This window comes from Emys orbicularis, chromosome 9 (genome assembly GCF_028017835.1).
Source record: "Emys orbicularis isolate rEmyOrb1 chromosome 9, rEmyOrb1.hap1, whole genome shotgun sequence".
Taxonomy (NCBI): Eukaryota; Metazoa; Chordata; order Testudines; family Emydidae; genus Emys; species Emys orbicularis.
Genome location: NC_088691.1, coordinates 99,689,162 through 99,708,442, shown reverse-complemented (window position 1 = coordinate 99,708,442; position 19,281 = coordinate 99,689,162). Strand labels below are relative to the sequence as shown.

General features: G+C 61.3%; 2 protein-coding genes across 2 annotated transcripts; one reads left to right on the top strand and one right to left on the bottom strand.

Annotated features, from left to right (window-relative positions):
- Positions 1–5,728: 5,728 nt before the first annotated feature.
- On the top strand, positions 5,729–13,355 carry THPO (thrombopoietin). Its single transcript, XM_065411435.1, has 5 exons — positions 5,729–5,741; positions 11,362–11,489; positions 12,267–12,353; positions 12,755–12,919; positions 13,134–13,355. The coding sequence occupies exons 1-5, from the start codon at positions 5,729–5,731 to the stop codon at positions 13,353–13,355; spliced, it is 615 nt and encodes a 204-aa protein (XP_065267507.1).
- Positions 13,356–15,532: 2,177 nt separating this feature from the next.
- Positions 15,533–18,464, bottom strand: POLR2H (RNA polymerase II, I and III subunit H). The gene is made up of 5 exons (XM_065410678.1): positions 18,277–18,464; positions 17,742–17,825; positions 17,005–17,098; positions 16,124–16,207; positions 15,533–15,737 (listed from the first exon to the last, which is right to left on the bottom strand). Exons 1-5 carry the CDS (start codon positions 18,347–18,349, stop codon positions 15,620–15,622), a joined length of 453 nt encoding a protein of 150 aa, XP_065266750.1. The 5' UTR covers positions 18,350–18,464; the 3' UTR covers positions 15,533–15,619.
- Positions 18,465–19,281: the final 817 nt, after the last annotated feature.

The following is a 19,281-nucleotide window of genomic DNA, read 5'->3' as shown; positions in this document are numbered from 1 at the left end:
CCGGCTCAGAGACGGGGCAGGCCGGTGCTGGGTAGGTCCGCTGAGGAGTTTTTGCCCTGTAAGAGCCCATCGTGAACTGTCCCCATCCAGCTGAGGCTGCAGCAGGACACCGTGACTTCTAGCCGCCAGTCCCTGTGTCAGGGATACGGGGAGCCAGAGGGACGCATCGCTGGACTCTGATGGGGCTGGCAGACAGGCCAAGGGGATGCCTAGGACCAAGACTGCAAGGCACAGGTGACCCCCCAGCTCCCATGGTTTCAGATGAAGCTACCTGCTGCCGCCTAGTGGCAAGCTAGTGACACTGTTGGCATCCTTTGCCCCTTCTCGGCATGGGACGGATTGGGATTTCATCCACCTCCCCCCCGATGCTGTCCCCAAGGATGATCCCCTTTGAGATCTGGGCGGCTTTTATTCTGAATGCCCCTGTGTCACCCAGCCCAGCCCCCCACCTCCCCCCTGCCAGCCACTGCCTCATGCACAGCCCTGCGTGAGCACTTACTGAATGCTGGGATAGATCTGGGAGGGGCACATGCTGATTCAGCCCCACAATGCTGCATGCAGGGGTTTGGCCCAGACACCCTCCCCTGCCCACTACGGGGATCTGATATCCCGGGAGCGGGCGATGCTCAGTCTAGGCTCTGGGGGGAGGTCTGCGATTGGAGCCGGAGCGTGGGGTCAGCCTGCCCCTACCCCTGAGTTGAGAGACTCCGCGGAGTGCAGTTCGCCCCCAATTAAGCGGCTTGCGTGGGTGGGTGACACCAAGTGCTCCTGACAATGCAGCTCTTTGCACTATGCAGACGTCGCATTCTGCAGGGACAGCCCTGGCAGCCAGAGAGTTTAGGGACCGTTACTCCTGAAGAGCTGCGAAACACCGGGCTTCCCGAAGCAGATCAACGCGCCAATTGGCCAGGCAGGGTCCAACAACAGACCTCTCAGCCCACGCACTCCCCGGCCCTAACCCCATCTGCAGCAGCCTGGAGTCCTCGCTTCTGGGGCCGGATGCGAGAAGGGTCGCAGGCTGGAGACGCTGCATGGTGCGTCCCCGTTAGCCTCGCTGCTGAGGCTGTTAAATCAGGCTGGGTCTGGTTAGGAGCCCTGGTGCTCGGATCTGGCCCTTGCTGTTGGGATCATGGCCTTTGGGATCCTGCCCTCGAGGGCTGTTCCCAGTGTCAGCCAGAACTGTACAGCAACCCCCTGCTCCCGCCCGGCCCTTCGCTTTGTCCTTTCGAAGCTCAATTTCTTCTGAGATGCCTCAGCCCCGACTCCCACTGGGAACCTGAGACGGCGGACAGCGACAGCTCAGAAATAACTGCCCTGCTCCACCAGGCCGGCCGTAAATCTTCAACCCCTCCCTGCACCAGCCCTGTCTCCCCACTGCCCTGTCTCCCCTCTGGCACTCACCGGGTGGCCACCTGTCTGCTCTTTACCTGACCATATGGGCAGGTAGATCTTGGAGAAATGCTTTCTATCAGCCGGGGACCAGTTCGTTCCTGACTCCCCACTAACGCCTGGTTGTTACAGGGGCCCAGCCACACAGATCCCATTGCAGGACTGGGGCCTTGAATCACTTGTTCAAGTGCCGAGCTCCTGCTTCGAATTTATACCCACAAAAGCAACAACCCCACCCCCCTTCCATGGTATTGAAATGTCCCCCCCCCCCACACTTCTTCCGTCGCTATCTGGAAGGAGGTTGTGAGCTTTTCGGGCAGGGCCTGGCTTATTTGTATAGGGGGCTGCTCGGCACACACACTTTGGGCTGCTGTGTTAGTTATTACTGTTGTTGCTGCTGTTCTGGGGCTGGGTCGAACCATATCCAAATGAATGTGGTTTCCCTAATTACAAAGGAAAATGTCGCCCTATTTAAAGCATCAGCACTCTGCCCCCTGGGCCGCTCAGTGGATTTGGTCCCAGCAGATTGGCAGTTGCCTCTTCGGTCCATGCTCTTTGCTGTGGGTTTATTCCCTGCTGGCAGCCCACGGGCTGGGCAGAGGAATCCCCCAGGGGCATGGGCACCGGCGGCAGCTCCGTCCAGGCCCAAGACGGGGTGTGGGAGGGCAGAGGGCAGATTTATGACCCGCTGCTAAACTCCAGTTTTAAAGAGACTCCACTTTCGGGTTCAAGCAAGAGGACGAGGAAGCCAGTTCAGTGTGGAGGCCATGCCCTCCCCGTGGCAGCTGGGTGCCCTTGGAGGCGGGGTCCGAGGCTCTGTGCCCACTTGCTGTTGGCGCTACGGAGATACAGAATACAGCCCGTGGAGGACTGGGGCGGTATTGCTGTGCCCTGCATAGACCTGGCGCTTCTGCTCCTGGCTCAGACTCCCTGATGCCAGGGTGCCTGCCGCGCGTCACGTCCGCAGCAGGCAAGGAGGCCGGGCAAGGACGCCCACCGCAGCTGGGCTAATGTTTGCATTGGGCAAGGCCAGGTGTGTGGGAAGCCGGGGGTGTTTGACCCCGGTGCGCTTCACTCGCCTGCTGGCCCACTGCTGCGGCTGCTCAGGACCAGGCCGGAGCTCCTGCTGGCGCACTCTCTGCCCTCCTGCTTCCCCTCCAGATCCCAGGCTGCCCGCCGAGCTCCTCTGCAACTCTCCAGGTGGGCACAGCAGGGCCTGGGGAGGGAGGGAGGTCGTGGGGAGGGAGGTCATGGGAGAGCAGCGGTGTTTGTTTTTGCCTGGTCTATCTCACATCCAACTTCCCCGGGAGACCGCTCCTCTGCCAGGAACAATGGCCCACGTGGCTGGCGTGTGAGCATGTGCAGGTGTGTAAGGCTGGGTGTGTGTTTTGGGTGCGTGCATGCGTGTGCCTGAGCGTGGTCTGGACTAGTCTGAGAGGAAAGGAAGGAGACAACAGCGAACCCAGCCCTGGGCTTCCCAGACGCAGGGCAGCTGGGGGGCAACAGACGTGAGTCAGTGGTTGGTTGGCAGGCTCTTTGCAGATGCTGGTAGCGCCGGGTCCCTGCCCCTAGGCGCTTGCCCTGCAAACAGTTTCCTCCTGCAGCCCTGGGCGGAGGAGCCGACATGCGGCCGGGGTGGGTTCTGACGCTGGTCAGACGGCCAGACCCCGAGAAGATGCATGCTAGGAACCCGGAGTCCCCAACCCACAAACGGCCTCCCTCCGCCCAGCTCCCAGGAGCAGCTGGTGCTCTGAGCTGCAGGGAGATTTGTGCACGCGGGGAGAGATTTGCAGATCTGTTCCGGCTGAGCCCCTCAGGCCCCGGAGCGCATTGTGCTCTCTGTGGGACGGGCACCCAGCACAATGGGCCTTGACCCCACTTGGGCACCCCCGGTGCCAGCACGAGAGGTGGCCCTGGGGATCTCCGGCAGCATGCCCCATGTGCAGGGAGCTCCCGAGCAGAGGAAGGCTGGGTGCCCGCTCCGAGGGGCGGGGGCAGCGTACAGCCGAGGGGTGTCAGGGCTATTGGCACAGCTGCGGGGGTTCGTTTTCCTCCCCAGATGGGTCATTACCCGGCAGACAGCTCCCCTGGGGAAGGGGCTGGGGTGTATGGGCATCAGGGCAGCACCCGACTAGCCAAGCCAGTGTTGAAACAGGCCCTACAGTGGTGTGAAGGAAGAGCCTCACCCCGTCCCAAGAGGCACCTGCAGCCTTGAGGATGCTGGGGGGCCCCTGGGGGGCACTGGGGCGTAGCCAGCTTCTGTCCATGCAGGAGCAGCTCTTCACTGGGGGTGAATGTGCTGGGGGGGGGTCTGCCCCTCCCCCTTCCGCGCTGGCATCCTGGCACTCACCAGACAGACCTGCCCCCCACCTGGGCAGGGGAGCTGAGGGTTCGGAGCTCCAGGCCAGCTGTGTTCTTACCGAGCAGGGGGCAGCCTGGGCTTTCCACGGTTAAACCAACCCTGGGGGACTTTCGTTAACAATTAACATTGAGCAAATAGCTCAAAAGTCACTTCCCTGCAGAGCCCCTGCCTGGCTCCCGCAGGCCACCACTTCCCCGGGCTGGGCCCCTACTTGGTTCCCACGGCCACCCCTTCTCTGGGCTCCGCCCGGCTCCCAGGCTGCCCCTTCCCTGGGCCTGGGCCCCTGCCTGGCTTCCACAGCCAACCTTCCCCAGGCCTGGGCCCTGTCTGGCTCCTGTGGCCACCCTTTCCCCGGGACTGGGCTCATGCCCGTCTTCCGCGGCTGCCCCTTCCCTAGGCCTGGGCCCCTGCCCCACAGTTGCCCCTTCCCCAGGCCCTAAGGATTCCACCAGCTGCCCCCTGGGCCTGGGGGCTCTGTGCCTGCTCCAGATTCCTCCCCTGCCCCTTCCTGACCTGTAATCTGCTCTGGGCTCCCAGCCCCAGTAGGTCCTGCCCCCAAAGCTCACACCTCCCAGCCCCGCCCCAGAGCTGTGTGCCCCCTCCCCACTGCACGGACTACTTGGCTGTTTGCGCCTGGTCTGGATACAGCACAGGATTTTCCAGCAGCCGCTCGTGGCGGGGAGTCTGGCTAGTTTGGATGGGACATGCCGGTCACATGGTATCAGCTTGGTTCCCTGGCTGGCTGAGCACAGGTCTGGTGCCTAGAATCCGATTCCTTCCCGTGAATCTTCTCAGCTCTGCCCTGCGCCCCCACTGGGGCAGATGACTGAGTCCAAGGGTGACCCCAGAGATGCCCCAGGGGCCCAGTGCAGAGGACAGCGCCTGGAGGCACTTTGATGGTGCTCGGGTGCAGGGCTATGGGGCAGCAGGAGCCGAGCAGGTGAGAAAGCCCAGGGACGAGGCTGGGGGTAGCTCTGGGGATGCTGGAAATGGGGCTGCCCATTCTTTGCATTAGTGTGAACCCGACATGGCTCACACAGATATGAGGGTAACAGGCCCCTTAGAGCTCCCAGGGCAGATGCATGTGTGTTCCTGTGGATGGTGGTTGCTGGGGGTCTGGGGCAGGATCATCAGCATCTCTGTGTGTCACTTAGGGGACCTTGCAGGGGTGGGGATGGGGTTTGCAGCCCTGAGCCCACAGGCAGGACTCCGGTGCCAGGGGGAGTGAAGGGGATGCTGGGAGCAGGTCTGCCAGAGAGCTGGAATTTCCCTCCTCTGCTCACTGACTGCACCGTCTCCATTCCAGGTGTACCGAGAGCAGCCCTTGAACCCTGACCTCCTGGCTGGATCGCTGGGGCTTTCTGGGGGAACCAGCCAGCTGTGCAGCCCAAAGCAGACACCCTTCCGGGCCGCCAGCCGTGGGGAGCCAGCGCCGGGCCCCCAGCTTGCATGCCGCTCACGCTTTGGGGCGCTGAGCTTTCTACAGTCCGTGCTGCGAGAGCCGGTGGGCAGGAGACGCAGTCCCAGCGGGAAGTGAGGCTCGCCCGGCTCCTCGCCCGGCTCGTGCAGCGGGGGAGCTGGTGGGGCCGGTTCACGGCCCGAGCCGTATCGCGCGCCAGCGGGTGAGCGCAGCGAGGTGGCTGCCTCTGAGATCCCAGCCCGTGTGCAGGACTCCAGCGCGGCGAGCCAAGGAGGAAGCCGGGGGAAGCAGGAAGCCTTCCCAAGGGCTCGTGCTCTGGGCCCCAGTGCCTTTCCTCGGAGGTCGAGCAGCACAACAGGAAGCCTTGGTGTGGTCACTCGGCAGTGGGAGCCGTGCGGCGTCACTCGGGGGCTCTCCCGTCCCCTGCCCCGCGGTCCGGTCCTCGTGCCCCGCCAAGAGCCTGGGCGAAAGCTGCCCTAAATGGAAGCCGGACGGGAGCAGGAGAGCAGCCGCTGGCCCCGGGGAGGAAGATGCAGTGCAGAGACGGCCAGCTTAGCATGGAGTTGAACAGTGAGTGCTGGGCTGGGACGCGACACTCCCCAAGGCTGGGCACGGCGAGGGGGGTGGAGTCTCACACCTGGGCAGGGAGAGACAAAGCCCCAGAGGGGGCCCTGCTAGGTTTGGGGTCCAGGGCTGTGCCCGTGACTGCGGGGATGAGGCCGCAGCCCTTGCTGGCCTCTCCCGCATGGGGATGTAGGGCTCAGAGCTATTGGCTGGGTCCCTCAGTGACTGTGCTGGCCCGAGACATCCCAAGTGCCCCCTGTCGCGGAGCACAACCCCCGGGGGCAGGGCTTAGGTAGCATGCCCCTGGGTGCCACAGACTGCCCTCCAGCCCCCGGGTCACACAGAGTACCCAGTTCCCACGGGCTGACGGGATGGGGCGTCTCTCACTGCTTCACCCACTCGCAGTCCTTCAGGAAAGGGGATCCCCAACCTGCCCGCCCCTGCTTCAAACAGCCTCAGCACCGAGGGCCAACAGGGGGCAGAGGGGGCAGGCCAGGCCCTGCTGGGCGCACAACTTTGTTCCCGTCACACGGACCAGACGCGAGGCGAGTGGGATCAACCTGTCCATGTGTCGGAGGCTTTCACGCTCCAGGGCACTGGGGATGGGGGGAGGGGGGGACTGGTGGGGCTGACAGGGACAGGAGGGCAGGGCTGGGCTGATGGGAAGGGAGGGTCAGGGGCCAAGTGGGTCTGGTGGCAATGAAGGGGCAGGGAATGGACGAGGACGGAGGGGCAGGGCAGGGCCGGACGGGGGGTGATAGGGATGGAGGGGCAGGGCAGGGCCGGATGGGGGGTGATGGGGATGGAGGGGCAGGGCAGGGCTGGATGGGGGTGATGGGGAATGAGGGACAGGGCAGGGCTGGTGGGGACGGAGGGGCAGGGCCGGGCTGGTGGGGGTGATGGGGACAGAGGGGTAGGGCAGGGCTGGATGGGGAGTGATGGGGATGCAGGGGCGGGGCAGGGCTGGTGGGGGTGATGGGGACGGACTCTTAGCCAGCCAGTAAAACAGAAGGTTTATTAGACGACAAGAACACAGTCCAAACCAGACCTTGTAGGCATAAGCAGGACCCCTTAGTCAGGTCCTTCTGGGGGGGCCAGGAGGTCTGTCTGGCCTCCCCTCCATTTTCCCAGCAGGCTCCAAACTGAAACTATCCAGCCCCTCCTCTCCCTTTGTCTCTTTCCCGGACCAGGAGGTCACCTGATCTCCAAGCCCCCTCCTGGGTTCTCATGTTACCTGCTCAGGTACCAAAGTCTCCCATCCCCAATATAGACAGTCGCAGCACAACTCCCCTGCAACCTTCCCAGGCCAACACTCCCCACTCCCTGCTGCGTCACAGGCACCCACCAGTATTCAAAGAAAACGTTAAGAACATTCCCACTCCGTCACAGGGGGTGATGGGCAGGGCAGGGTCACCAGAGCAAAGGCCTGGGATGCTCAAAACAGCTGAGTAGCGGGGAGCCTCTCCCAGGGGACTCAAGGGGAGGCGCCAGGCTCCTGAGCTCCCAGACTCACTGGCCGAGCGGAGCGAACTCACCCCCAAGCCAGAGAACCCCTGTCCCGAGCCCAGGACTCCCGCTGGAACGAGTGTGTCTCTGTTAGAGACCCAGGGCTCCGAGTGCAGGGAATCGGCCCCCAGCAGAGCGGTGTCGGAGCCGTCGCTGCCTCTGGTGGTTGCCTGGGGGAATCCTGCAGCTGGGGCTGCCTGGGGCGGGGCGGGGGTTCCCAGGACGCAGTGTACAGAGGACACTGGCATTCCCCGAAATGCTCTGAGCCATATGTGACGCCGCCCTCGACGTAGAGCCCGTCCGCGTCTGTGCCGAGGCCACCCAAGAGGAACCTGCGTCCAGAGTCGCTCGCGGTGCAAACACTCCTTATCAGCGGGATGGGAGTGCGATGCACACGGCCAGCAAAGGAAGCCATTTATCCTCCCTTATCACTGCCCTGCTTCCTGGGGATGGAGCCCAGCAGGAAACATGGCCCCATTTCACTTTGGCGGTGGATACTTGCAGTTCTCCTGCCAAGGGGCACTGTCAAGTAGGTTGGGTCCAACGTTTCAGGGCATAGAACCCCTAATTCTAGAGGGAGCTGGTGGCCTATCACTCATGGTCTCCCACGCCACACTTTAACCACTCGGGATGAAATTTTCCATGCCCAGGGTCTGCCTCCGGCTGAATCTTTTGGGAAAGTTTCAGCTAAAATGATTCTGCGGTTAGATTAGAGGAAAAGATGTCGTTTTGCCCAGGTTAAAAAAATGCCTGCAAGTGTTTGGCTGGGAAGCTTTTGCGCCCCCAAGCTTTGGAGTAGGGCTTTGAGATTTGGCAGAGAGGTTGCCCTGGTGGGAGTGATTTGCCTTTTGCTGACGCCGTGAAGACCAACCCTAATTCGGCCACATTATAAGCCTCTGAAAAATCTCAGTTTGCAAAAGAGATTTTGTTCGAGTTTGGCAGCTAAATTCCCCAAAGAGTCCATCTGCACTAAGCATGCTCCAACCCTCGCAGCTCCTACCCAGTGCCCAGGCTGCAGCCAGACGCCATCCCCAGAGGGCAAATGAGCATGCTGCCGCCCTCGGCTGGCCTTTCCCTGCAGTTGTTGCTCTGGACATCAGCAGCCGCTAGGGTGACCAGATGTCCCAATTTTATAGGGACAGTCCCAATATTTGGGACTTTGTTTTATATAGGCTCCTATTACCCCCCACCCCCGTCCCGATTTTTCACATTTGCTGTCTGGTCACCCTAGTGGCCGCTATGGCATCCACAGCTGTGGCCTGAGAACAAGGAGGGATAGCTCAGTGGTTTGAGCATTGGCCTGCTAAACCAGGGGTGGGAGTTCAATCCTTGAGGGGGGCATTTAGGGATCTGGGGCAAAAATCTGTCTGGGGATGGGTCCTGCTTTGAGCAGGGGGTTGGACTAGAATGACCTCCTGAGGTCCCTTCCAACCCTGATATTCTAAGGAGATGCTCTCGGTGCTCTGCCAGCGGGGGAACTAGACAGATGCAGAGGAGGGAGGATTGGGGGTGCAGGGAGACTGGCTGCAGAAGGGGGCAGAGAATCTGTTAGAGAGGGGACGGGCAAGGAGTGGGGGACAGAGATCGACTGCGTGTGTGGGGGGATATAGATAGATGGTGGCAGAGACAGGCTGCAGTGGGTATATGCTGGGTGGACTGTTAAAGAAGGGGTTGTAACCACTAGATCACGCTTCCCTCTGGAATTGATCCCAGCAGTCTTGCGTCTCACCATTCCTGTTGTCAGCAAGCAGCTGTGACGCCCGCAGCGCATATGGCCAAGGGAAGGTGTGACGAAGTGGGACTGTTCTTAATGTTTCCTCTGAATACTGTGTGGGTGCCTCAGTTTCCCCTATGCATTTCTTAAGTCTCTAGGTGGTGGGGAAAGGCCAGTGTGCATAAATCACTGACACTCTGTCTCCCTGGCAACAAATGGCCAGGGCCCCTTCCCCCCCTGCAAGGAAATAGCTAAAGGTGAACAAAGAGATCAGGTGATCTCCTGGCCCAGGAAAGAGACAAAGCCGGGAGAAGGAGGGGCTGGAGGGGGTTTCAGAGTTGGAGCTACCTGGGGACTAGGAGTGAGGGCAGACGTGGGTGTCTGGCTCTCTGAACCCCATAATGGACCCGGCTGAGGGGGCCCGTTCGCCGCTGTACCTACAAGCTCTGTTTTAGACCGTGTTCCTGTCATCTAATAAACCTCTGTTTTACTGGCTGGCTGAGAGTCACGTCTGACTGCGAAGTGGGGGGTGCAGAACCCTTTGGCTTCCCCAGGACCCCGCCAGGGCGGACTCGCTGTGGGAAGCGCACGGAGGGGCATATGCTGAATGCTCCCAGGAGAGACCCAGGAGGTGAAGCCGTGTGAGCTTCTTGCCCTGAAGACGGTCTGCTCCGAGGGAGAGGAGGCTCCCCAAAGTCCTGACTGGGTTTGTGGGGAGCAGCTCCAGAGCATCGCCCGGGGACCCCGTGACAGAAGGCTGCAGGGCTTGACTTTGCAACTGTAACGTCCTTTTAGGCTTTTACCATATTTTTTTGGCTGTAATATTCACATTTGTTCCACTATCGTCTCAGTTGGCCTCCGCCTTCCCCTGCCGCCTTCCCGCACCTGAGAAACGGAAAGTGAAACAGCGCAGGGATAGCAGGGGGACACTGCCTTGCCCAAGGTGAAGCGGTTGCACGTGGGAGGGAAATGAACTGCTTACTCTCCAGGAGTTAGCAGTGCAGGGAATGGCTTTTGTTTGGAAACACGCTGTCTTTCAGCCTGCACTGTCCTTCCAAAGCCCCTTAGCCAGTATCGGCCATATGGCCTGGTGGGTAGGGCCCTGGGCTAGGAGACCTGGGTTCTGGTCCTGCCACGGACCTGCTGCAGGGCCTGGGGCCAGTCACCTCTCCTCTCTGTTCTGCTCCCAACCCTTTGTCTGCTTGGACTGTGAGCTAATCAGGGCAGGGACTGTCTCAGTGTGTTTGTACAGCGCCGAGCGCAGCAGGGCCTGATTTGGTAGAGGGTTGTAGGCGCCACTCTAGACCAGTTCAACACACCAGTCACCACCACTAAGGAGCTTTCTGTCCGGAGATGCCCTAGCCACCTGTGGTGCAATGCACATGTTAATCCATCCACGCAGCCTGCCGGCCCCCTTGCTGGGGTCAGAGGGCATCTCCAGGAAGATGTTTCCCTCTTGCTCTGTTTCTGCTCCTTGCCTTTCTGCCACCCCTTTGCCTGGCAGATCCCCTCCCCAGACTCGACTTGCTTTGGAAAGAGACAGCTTTCCCACAGGACCCAATTTGCCCTGCCTGGCACCGTGGGTCATTTACACCTGTGTAGGTGGGGGTATCGGAGAATTTGGGTTTGATGGCATTTTACGGCCACCGTGCAGAGCGGTGAATGGAGATGGGGGGCCCACACAGGCGCGGTCAGGCCCAGCCCCTCCTTTGCCCTGGTCTTGGCTAGCCAGGGATCAAAGCTGTGTAGACAAGACAGCGTGGGCTTTAACGTGAGCTAGGCTGGTGGCGTTAAAGTTTAGGCCCGAGTTTGAGCGTGAGCAGTTTCACACGTGTTAGACCATGCTCCAGAGCAGGGTAGGAGGAGGGGGTGATCCCACTCCCAGTGGGGCAGGGAGCTAGGCTGGTGCCCAGCAGTGGGCCAGGGGTGACTGGCTCAGTTTTGGAGTGCAGCTTGCTTTGACTTAAAGCGCCGGCCTCAGGGCTGACAAGTGAATCAATGTCCTGCCGGCAGGTCGTGGGTGGGGTGTGTGACTACCCCAAGGAAGGAGGAGATGGCAGGAGAAACAGCTGGAGAAGCACATGTGGCCCAGCATGAGACTTGTCAATGGGGCGCCCACAGGCTGCAGGGAGGGGGCAGGTGAGCCACGAAAAACAGGAGAGGGCAACTGAGACAGGGCCAGCAAGTGGTCAGGTAAGAGCCCCAGGGGACTAGAGACGGGACAATTGTCCTGTGCTAGCCCCGGAGAATGGCCCAAGAACAGACCTCTGGGGGTGACATGTGGGGACAGCTCTCCTTGGATGGGATGGGGGCTTTTCTCCATGGAGCGGGCGCGCAGGTCTCCGGGCTGGGCTCTGCCCGCAGGGAAGTCTGGCCCATGCTGTCTTTCCCTTTGATTGCTCTCAGGGCTGCTGCTCCTCACAGCGTTCCTCCTCCACATCAAGCTGTCCAGGATGAGCCCGGCCCGGCTGGTCTGCGACAACCGGCTGATCCAGAAATACATCAGCGAAGCCAAGGACATGGAGAAGAGAGTGGTAAGGAGACACGCTCCAGCCCAGCTAACCAGGAGCTCCCCCACAGCCAGCGCTCCTGCCCTACCCCCTGCAGCGCCCCCTGCTGGGAGAGGCTGGGACTGGAGTAGCTGGGAGCTCCCCCACAGCTAGCTCTCATACCCTGTGCCCTACAGCGCCCCCTGCTGGGAGAGGCTGGGACTGGAGTAGCTGGGAGCTCCCCCACAGCTAGCGCTCATACCCTGTGCCCTACAGCGCCCCCTGCTGGGAGAGGCTGGGCGCTCCCCCTCAGCCAGTGCTCCTACCCTTGCCCTACAGCGCCCCCTGCTGGGAGAGGCTGGGACTGGAGTAGCTGGGAGCTCCCCTACAGCGCCCCCTGCTGGGAGAGGCTGGGCGCTCCCCCTCAGCCAGTGCTCCTACCCTTGCCCTACAGCGCCCCCTGCTGGGAGAGGCTGGGACTGGAGTAGCTGGGAGCTCCCCCACAGCCAGCGCTCATACCCTGTGCCCTACAGCGCCCCCTGCTGGAAGAGGCTGGGACTGGAGTAGCTGGCAGCTCCCCCACAGCCAGTGCCTGCCCTGCCCCCTGCTGGGAGAGGCTGGGATCACACAAGCTTCAGAGGAAGGAAGGCAGGGAAATATCTTGCCTGGCCATCTATGCGGCACAGCCCCAGCGCTGCCTCCGCTCCTCCTAACGGAGCCGGTGCTAATTCCTTCTCTTGCCCCTAGAGCCGGCCTCACGGGCTGGGCTCTCCTAGGCCTGTCCGCATCTGTCTCAGTGCTTTCCACTTCCTCTCCCCATAGAGCCAGTGCCAGGAGCTCCCCTCACTAACCCAGCCCCTTCCTCTGCCCATGGTGGACTTCAGCCTCCGGGAATGGAAAACGAAGACAGTGAGTGAGGTCGGGGGCACCTGGGGACAGGCGCGGGGTGGGGAGCATCTCTAGCAGCTGCAGCCCAGGAGTTCCAGCTCTTCCCTGGCCACGAAGGGGAAGATGATCACTCAGCCCACCTTCGAGGGGGCAGCAGACACAGAGAGGAGTCCCGGAGGGGAGGGGGATATTTGTCCCTTTGCTGGCCGCTGCCCATGGGCTCAGCAGAGGGCAGTCCTGCTCCCTTGCCCCCTGCTGGTGGGGTGATGCCAGCGTCCATGTTCCCGTCATGCTGCCGGGTTAGGAGACATGGGAAGGGCTGAGGGCTCTCACCCCTTAGTCCCTGCCTGCGGCTCGGGGGCCCCAGCCCCTGCAGCACTGGGCTCAGGCACTCACCGCCCCCCCTTCTCTGTCCCCGTCAGAATGAGACGAAAAGGCAGGAAATCCTCTGTGACCTGGCGCTGCTGGTGGATGCGGTGAGCGCTGCGCAGGGCCACGTGAGGCAGGAGTGTGCGGCTGCCCTCCTGGGGCAGCTCTACAAGAAAGCCAACTCCTTCCTCCTGCTCCTGCAGACCTTCAGCTGGCAGGTGAGGCCCCTTCTGCCCAGCCCAGCCTTGCCCCTGGCCCTCTGTCCCCATCAGCCCTGCCCAGCCCAGCAGGGTGAAGAGCTCACCTTGCTCCTCTCTAAGCCTGGAGTCCCAGCTGCAGCTTTGGCCCCGGGTGGCAATGGGGACGCCGCCGGGGATTGCTCAGGGCGGGGGAAGCACTCTGTTTGAGGGCCCGTTCTCTGTCTTGGGACAGGTCAGCGCCTGGCAGCCGGACCGCGCCTCCCGGACAACGCTGCAGAGCCACCCCAGTGTGATATTTCTGGTCTACCGGCAGCTCGTGCAAGGCAAGCTGCGCTTCCTGTTCCATGACCTGGCAAAGGATTTCTGCCGGGAAGGAAGCCGGGGGGTGCCAGAGCCCCCAAGCACCCCATGTCCCCGGCTGCCTCAAGGGGACAGTGAAAGTCCTGCCTGCTGATGGGGGTGTCCACCAGACCACAGGTGGAGACAGGGTGGGAAGGAAGCAAATCCTGGCCCCCCACTCTCCAGAGATGGGGGAGGAAGAGCAGGGCAGAGAGGGCCTTGCTGGAGCAGAGGAGAGATCACGCCCAAGGACATTAACAGCTGGCAGAGGACAAGAAAGGGGGCTCCTTCAGCCCTAGAGAGGCCCCCCACTACTGGGTCGGTGAATGTCGACCCACAGCGAAGACTTGAGAGCTGAGCAAAAAGGGGCCTGGCCCTGAGACTGGGAGGGGCCAAAGGATGCGGTTCTCAGCTCTGCACATCCCAGGAAAGGGAGAGGACCCTGCCCTCCGAGGAGGAGCTCCTGTGGGTGCACGGCGAGGCAGGACTCATTGGCATAGGGCCTCTGAATCCAGCCAACACACATGCAACACGCGCAGACTCGTCCCTGCCCCAGGGCACATGTGAGAAAACTCACTGCTCATCCATCAGCCCTGTCTCCAGCCGACCACTGCGTAATCCAGGGGTGGGGGACTTGCTGTGCCAGGGGACCAGCTGGCAGAACGCAGCTGTGGACTTACGCACTTGCGGGTACACGCCCCTGCGGCCCATGCCCCCAGGTCTCACCCCAGCCCAGCCTCCCTGCACAGAGGGTAATGCAGCACTCACTGTTTAGCACGACTGTGGCGGTGGAAAGGAGACAGATTCGGGCTGCTTGCTAGAGTTAAGGATCAGGGAGGGGGCAGGCGTCTTTTACCGGGAAAACATCTTACGATTAAAGAGCTTATTTTTCTAAAGAGCCCTGTGATCTTGCTTAGCAGGGGGCAAAGCTCACCGATCGGGGTTAGCGCGGGGACAGGGGCCTGCTCGCTGGGGGCCCATGCACAGGGGGGCGCCAGCCTTATTCTGGGGACTTCAGTGAGAAACAGACTCTCTTCCACCCACCTCCCCGTCCCGCTCGGGGGAGGGGGGAGTGTGTGTGTGGGGCATTGGAGGCAGGGCCCTGCTCAGGCAGTGCTGCACCCTCCCCTGAGAATGAGGTATCCAGCGCCCTCCTGTGGCTGCTGCAGGAACAGCAAGCAGACAGGTGCCTTTCCCAGAAACCGAGCTGGCTCTCACCCCTTCTCCTAGCCTGGCCCGCTTCCAAGGCTAGCGCATCTCGCAGGTATCTCCCCTCTTACCCCTACCCTGCAGCAATTTCTAGGCTGAATTAAATGGAAGGAGACAGCATTAAGGAGACTAAGGCCACGTCTACGCTACAGGCGACAGCTCTCCTTGGCCACTGGCGTTTCAGGGCCATTCACACCTCAAACTCCAGGCAGCAGAGAGGGATCTAAGGGCCAGGATTCAGCCCCCGAATGAAATCAGCGAGGCTGAGTATGCTCAACAGAGCTGTGTCTGGTTACACCGGCTCTGCATCTGGCTTCTAGGCCTTCCCTCCACCAGAAAGGGCACGAGCTCGTGGGCCGGCAGAGCTTGTCCCAGTCCCTCAAACAAAAACCTCTATTGGCAAAAGCCCTTTTTTGCCGGCGCCGAGGCCCTTTACTGCCATAGCTACATTGGCCAAACTCTACCGGTGGCTGGTCGCTAAGGGCCACCCCCTGTGTTAGAAGACTTGGATCACAAGTTCTCCAGCAGGGGGAGCCCTCTCCCCTTTTTATTGAGGCTGGACAAGCAGCGGGCCCCAAAACTTTGTACAGTCCGTAACCTAGGGTGATGGTCTGGATCTAGCCAGAAATGACCAGCGTGGGTAATGGAGGACAAGAGCAGAGTCAACGTGGAGACAAAATGAAGTGGCTAGCCCTTAGAGTCCCAAAGGAAACCTTCCAGTGTCACTAGTGCGGCGATGCCTGAAACAGTCACGTCTGCGCACCAAGAAGCCAGGGTGCGGACAGGGGTGAACTCCCCGTCTTAAACACCAGCGGTTTTAGCTGTGTCACTGTATGTTACGGTCTCACACGTGCTAGCGTGATCTAAGCAGAGACAAATCCGAAGCACCCACTCTAGGAAAGAACCAGGTAGGGCTGGCTCAGTAACGGCTCCCTGTCCTGCGCCCAGCCAACATAGAGGCCACAAAATACAGGGCCTGCTGGAAATGGTGCAGGCTTTTGCCATGCATCCCTCCAGAGGGTCCAGATGGGCCAAAGGAGCTGAAATCCAGCGGCCGTTGCCTACACGGGTCCCAGTCCCAGCCAGCAAGGCCGTGTCTATTTGCAAAGCCTGCGTGTGAGGCGGGGTCCCAGGTGCAGCCGCAGTCCCCGGCGGCTCGGCCCCCTGCGGTTAGAAGGCCAGTTTCTTCATCAGGAGGTAAACCCTGGAATCCACTTCGAAGCCGTGCAGGTTGTTGGCGTCTCCCTGGAGTCTCATGAGCAGCCCCCCGTAGGACACGTAGGCAGAACTAGGGCGGGAGAGGGGCAGAGGTGAGATCCCCACGGATCAGGGAGGGGGCATCACACCCAGGCTCCAGAAGCCTTAGCAGCCAAGAGGCAGCCAGAGTTGCTCACCTCCCCGGTGTCAGAGGGCCCCCTCGGGGCTAAAGGGAGCCCCTGGCTACTCACCTCTGGGAATTAGGAGCCTGCTAGATGAGAGGAGTGCGATGGGCAGAGCTCAGTGTCCCGGTGTTCCCCTTAGGGATCCACTAGCGACTCTGTGTAGGACCATGCTGCCCCCTCCCTTGACTACCCCAGGCTCCGGGCACCGCGCTCTGGAGGGGCACAGAACTGCACCACCTCTCGTGGACAACAGGGGAGTGGCACGGGGGGTAGGGGCAAGCAGGACACTTACAGGCGTGTGGCTGCCTCCGTGGATGTTTCATCTCCCTCAATCCTGTACACCTTCCCGTACATCACATACTCGAACTGGTCGGCCCTGCGTGCAACAAGAGAGCGGGGGTGGAGAGAGGCGCACACCCACGGACCTGGCCCTCCTGCCCAAAGCAAACATCCATCAGGGTAAAGCACCAGATGGTTCCTGGAAAGCCACCTGGTGCCCTCTGCACTCCTGCAATGGCCCTGAATGTAGCCAGCCACATAAGCAGAGTCTGGCCTCTGCCCCCACAGCACACATGGAGCACGTGCGATCCAGCCCTAGGGAGCCACCAGTGGCCACTGCCAGCCCAAGCAGCAAGTAACCCCCTGGCGAATAGGGAGAGGGAGCTACAGAACCAGGGCCGCCAAGAACAGGTAGGGGCTGCTCGGATACAACAGCCATGATGTAGAAATAGTCACGGACATGAGAATTTAGAAACCAAAAAATAAACAGAGGACGGATAAAAGTGAAAGATGAGAAGGAAAACAGAGAGACAGAGAGGAAAAGTGAACGGGGGCAGGACAAGAGAGCAGGCACCAAGCACACGCGCCAGGAGAGACAGCAGTGCCCAACTGCCCACAAGGGGACTCCACCAGACAAAGGCTGGGAACTCGTTAGCCCCTTCTCCCAGGTGTTTACAGTCCAAAGCGATCAGGCAGTGACGCTGACCCAGGGCAGCTCCCCAACGCCACGCTTTCCCCACTGCCGGTACCCCCTTGTTCACTGTCCTCAGCCAGTTCGGATCCCCACGAGAGTTAACCATACCCACCCCACGGGGAATTCATACGGAGGACTGCACCAGACACTACTGCATTCTTGGCTACTTCCTGCTGTGTTACAGCTCCCTGCCCCATTACCTGGACGGCCTGTCGTCAGTGGGGTTATACTCCCCATCATCCAGGGTCCCATCTTCATACAAGGTGCTGGCGATAACCAGGCGGAATTTGTCCCCTGAAACACACAGTAGAGAGCAGGAGGTAAAAGGCGAGCCTCCAAGGAGGCCAGCTGCTCACAGCCACACCTGTCACAGGCCACATGATCCCATGCACACAAGGGCAGGGGAAAGGGAGCAACCAGGAGTCCTAGCTGTATGTTAATCCAAAGGTGCTCGATGGCAAAGATGAGCGAGCCACATGTGAACTGGCTCCTAGCCCGATCCGGCCAGTCACCAGGGCACAAAATATTCAGGGCGCCCAGTTCCAGAGACGGGTGATCAGGGACACGCAGCAGCACATCCAGGTGCCAGGTGATGCACTCTGAGTAGCACGGACCCCAGACGTCATGGAGCTGTCAGGCAGGTGAAGAGCAGCTCTCCTCACATCACAGCTGTTTGTGGCCACTGGACCTAATTAATTAAATGCACTGAATGCATCGAAGGCCTCTTTCCTTCAGAACGGCAGCATGCACATGAGGGCTTCCTGCACTTTAAATCATACACTTCAGATGCACACCTTTCCTTAATTTGAATTTGTATCCTGGCTAGACAAGCCCTCAGTGTTATGGGCACCTCTGCCAGCAACTGGCTCTTGCTCAGCAGGTGCTGCCTGTCACAGGGATTATCAGTTGCCAGCCTGCGAGCACCCTACATACGTACCCAGGTCCACGGGGTAGATCTGTATATTCACATCCAGGATTAGGTCCATCTTGAAAGACTCACTTTCACAATGCAGGCGGGAAACTGGAAGAGAAGGAGCCGAGCCAGCGACACATGAGATATGGGGCCTTTCACCTCTAGGGCCTTGGTCCAGATACAGCCCCAGATTCTGGGGGAAGGGGATTATGGGGCCTGTCCCCTCAAGGGCCTCAATCCCAATTGAGACTCAGATCTGGGGTCGGGGGGTTATGGAACCTGTCCCCGTGGGGACCCGGGGGGAAGGGATTAAGGGGCCTGCCCCCCTTAGGGTCTGGGTCCCAATCCAGCCCCAGATCTGGGGGAGGGGGGTTATGGGCTTGTCCCCTCTCGGCCTGGGTCCCGATCCAGCCCCTGATCCGGGGGAGTGATGTAGCTGTCCCCCCTAGGGCCTGGGTCCCGATCCAGCCCCAGATCTGGGGTGGGGGGTTATGGGGCTGTTCCCTCTCGCGCCCTGGCGGGAGGTGCCCCTGGGAAGGGAGGGCCCGGCCTGGCTCACCCCGGTCGAATTTCTTGCCCTCGGGGTCGATATCCTTCACGTCGAAGATGTCCTCGAACAGGATCCCGGCCATGGCGAGCGGGAGGCGGCAAGCGCGCGGCCGGCGCAGGGGCTCGGAGCCTCACTTCCGGCCAACCTGCGCCCGCTCGAGCCCATGCGGAGCCGCCATGGCAGTGCGGGGCGGAAGCACTTCCCCCGGCAGTGTGCTGCGCGTGCGTACAGGGGTCCCCGTGGCTTGCCTCAGGGGCGGAGCCAGGGCTCGTCCACCTCCCCTTCCGCCCCTCTGCGTGTGGAGGCCCGGACGCCTGGGTTCTGTCCCTGTCTGCTCCACCTGCGGGCAGCGCCAGTCGGGGCGTTAGGTGCCCCGCCCCAGAGACCAGGCTCCCCCCACAAACCCCTCCTTTTCCCCTGAGGCGCGAGACCCAGACAAACCCCGGGGCACCGCGACCCTACACAAACACCCAGCGCAGCAGCAGCAGCGACCCCCGCTCCGCACAAACCCCAGGGGGGGAACCACCTGGCTGCAGGGGTGGGAGCCTCAGCCGATCTCATGGGCGGGGCGCAGCGGGACTGTTGTGATAACTCAGGCGGGGGAGGGGTCTCCTGATCTCTCAGGCCCAGGGGTGTGTCGGGGGGCGGGGCGGGGCCGCCCTTTAAACTCCCGGCTGCAGGCGGCTATTGTTTCAAAACGCCCTGCGGTTCCCACCCAGGTGGGTTGTTCGCTGAGCTCTCGCTCCCTGCCCAGGAGGGCAAGCCAAGGTCCCTGGCCGATTCCTGCCTGACACCCCCCCCCGTGCTTGAGCCCCCGCTGGGTGGGGAAGGGGCTTGGGGGCCCGACTTGCAGTGGAGCAGATGCTGCCTAAGTGCCTGGGCTTTGTCATTAACAAATTGCAATTAAATCTTTAAACAGATTTCTCTGCCCTCCTGTCCCTGAGACTCCGGATCCCCCTCTCTCCAGTCCCTCCCCTGCACTAGGGCCAACAACAGCCCCCTGCGCGGCGAGCC

What these genes read in the sequence shown, in the direction of transcription:
- THPO (XM_065411435.1), top strand. An exon ending in AGGACATGGAGAAGAGAGTG is followed by an intron (nt 11,490 to 12,266) that starts GTAAGGAGACAC and finishes CTCTCCCCATAG; the next exon opens with AGCCAGTGCCAGGAGCTCCC. An exon ending in GGGAATGGAAAACGAAGACA is followed by an intron (nt 12,354 to 12,754) that starts GTGAGTGAGGTC and finishes TGTCCCCGTCAG; the next exon opens with AATGAGACGAAAAGGCAGGA.
- POLR2H (XM_065410678.1), bottom strand. Translation starts at nt 18,349, where the DNA reads ATGGCCGGGATCCTGTTCGAGGACATCTTCGACGTGAAGGATATCGAC. An exon ending in GGGCAAGAAATTCGACCGGG is followed by an intron (nt 17,826 to 18,276) that starts GTGAGCCAGGCC and finishes CTTCTCTTCCAG; the next exon opens with TTTCCCGCCTGCATTGTGAA. An exon ending in ACGGAGGCAGCCACACGCCT is followed by an intron (nt 15,738 to 16,123) that starts GTAAGTGTCCTG and finishes CTCCCGCCCTAG; the next exon opens with TTCTGCCTACGTGTCCTACG.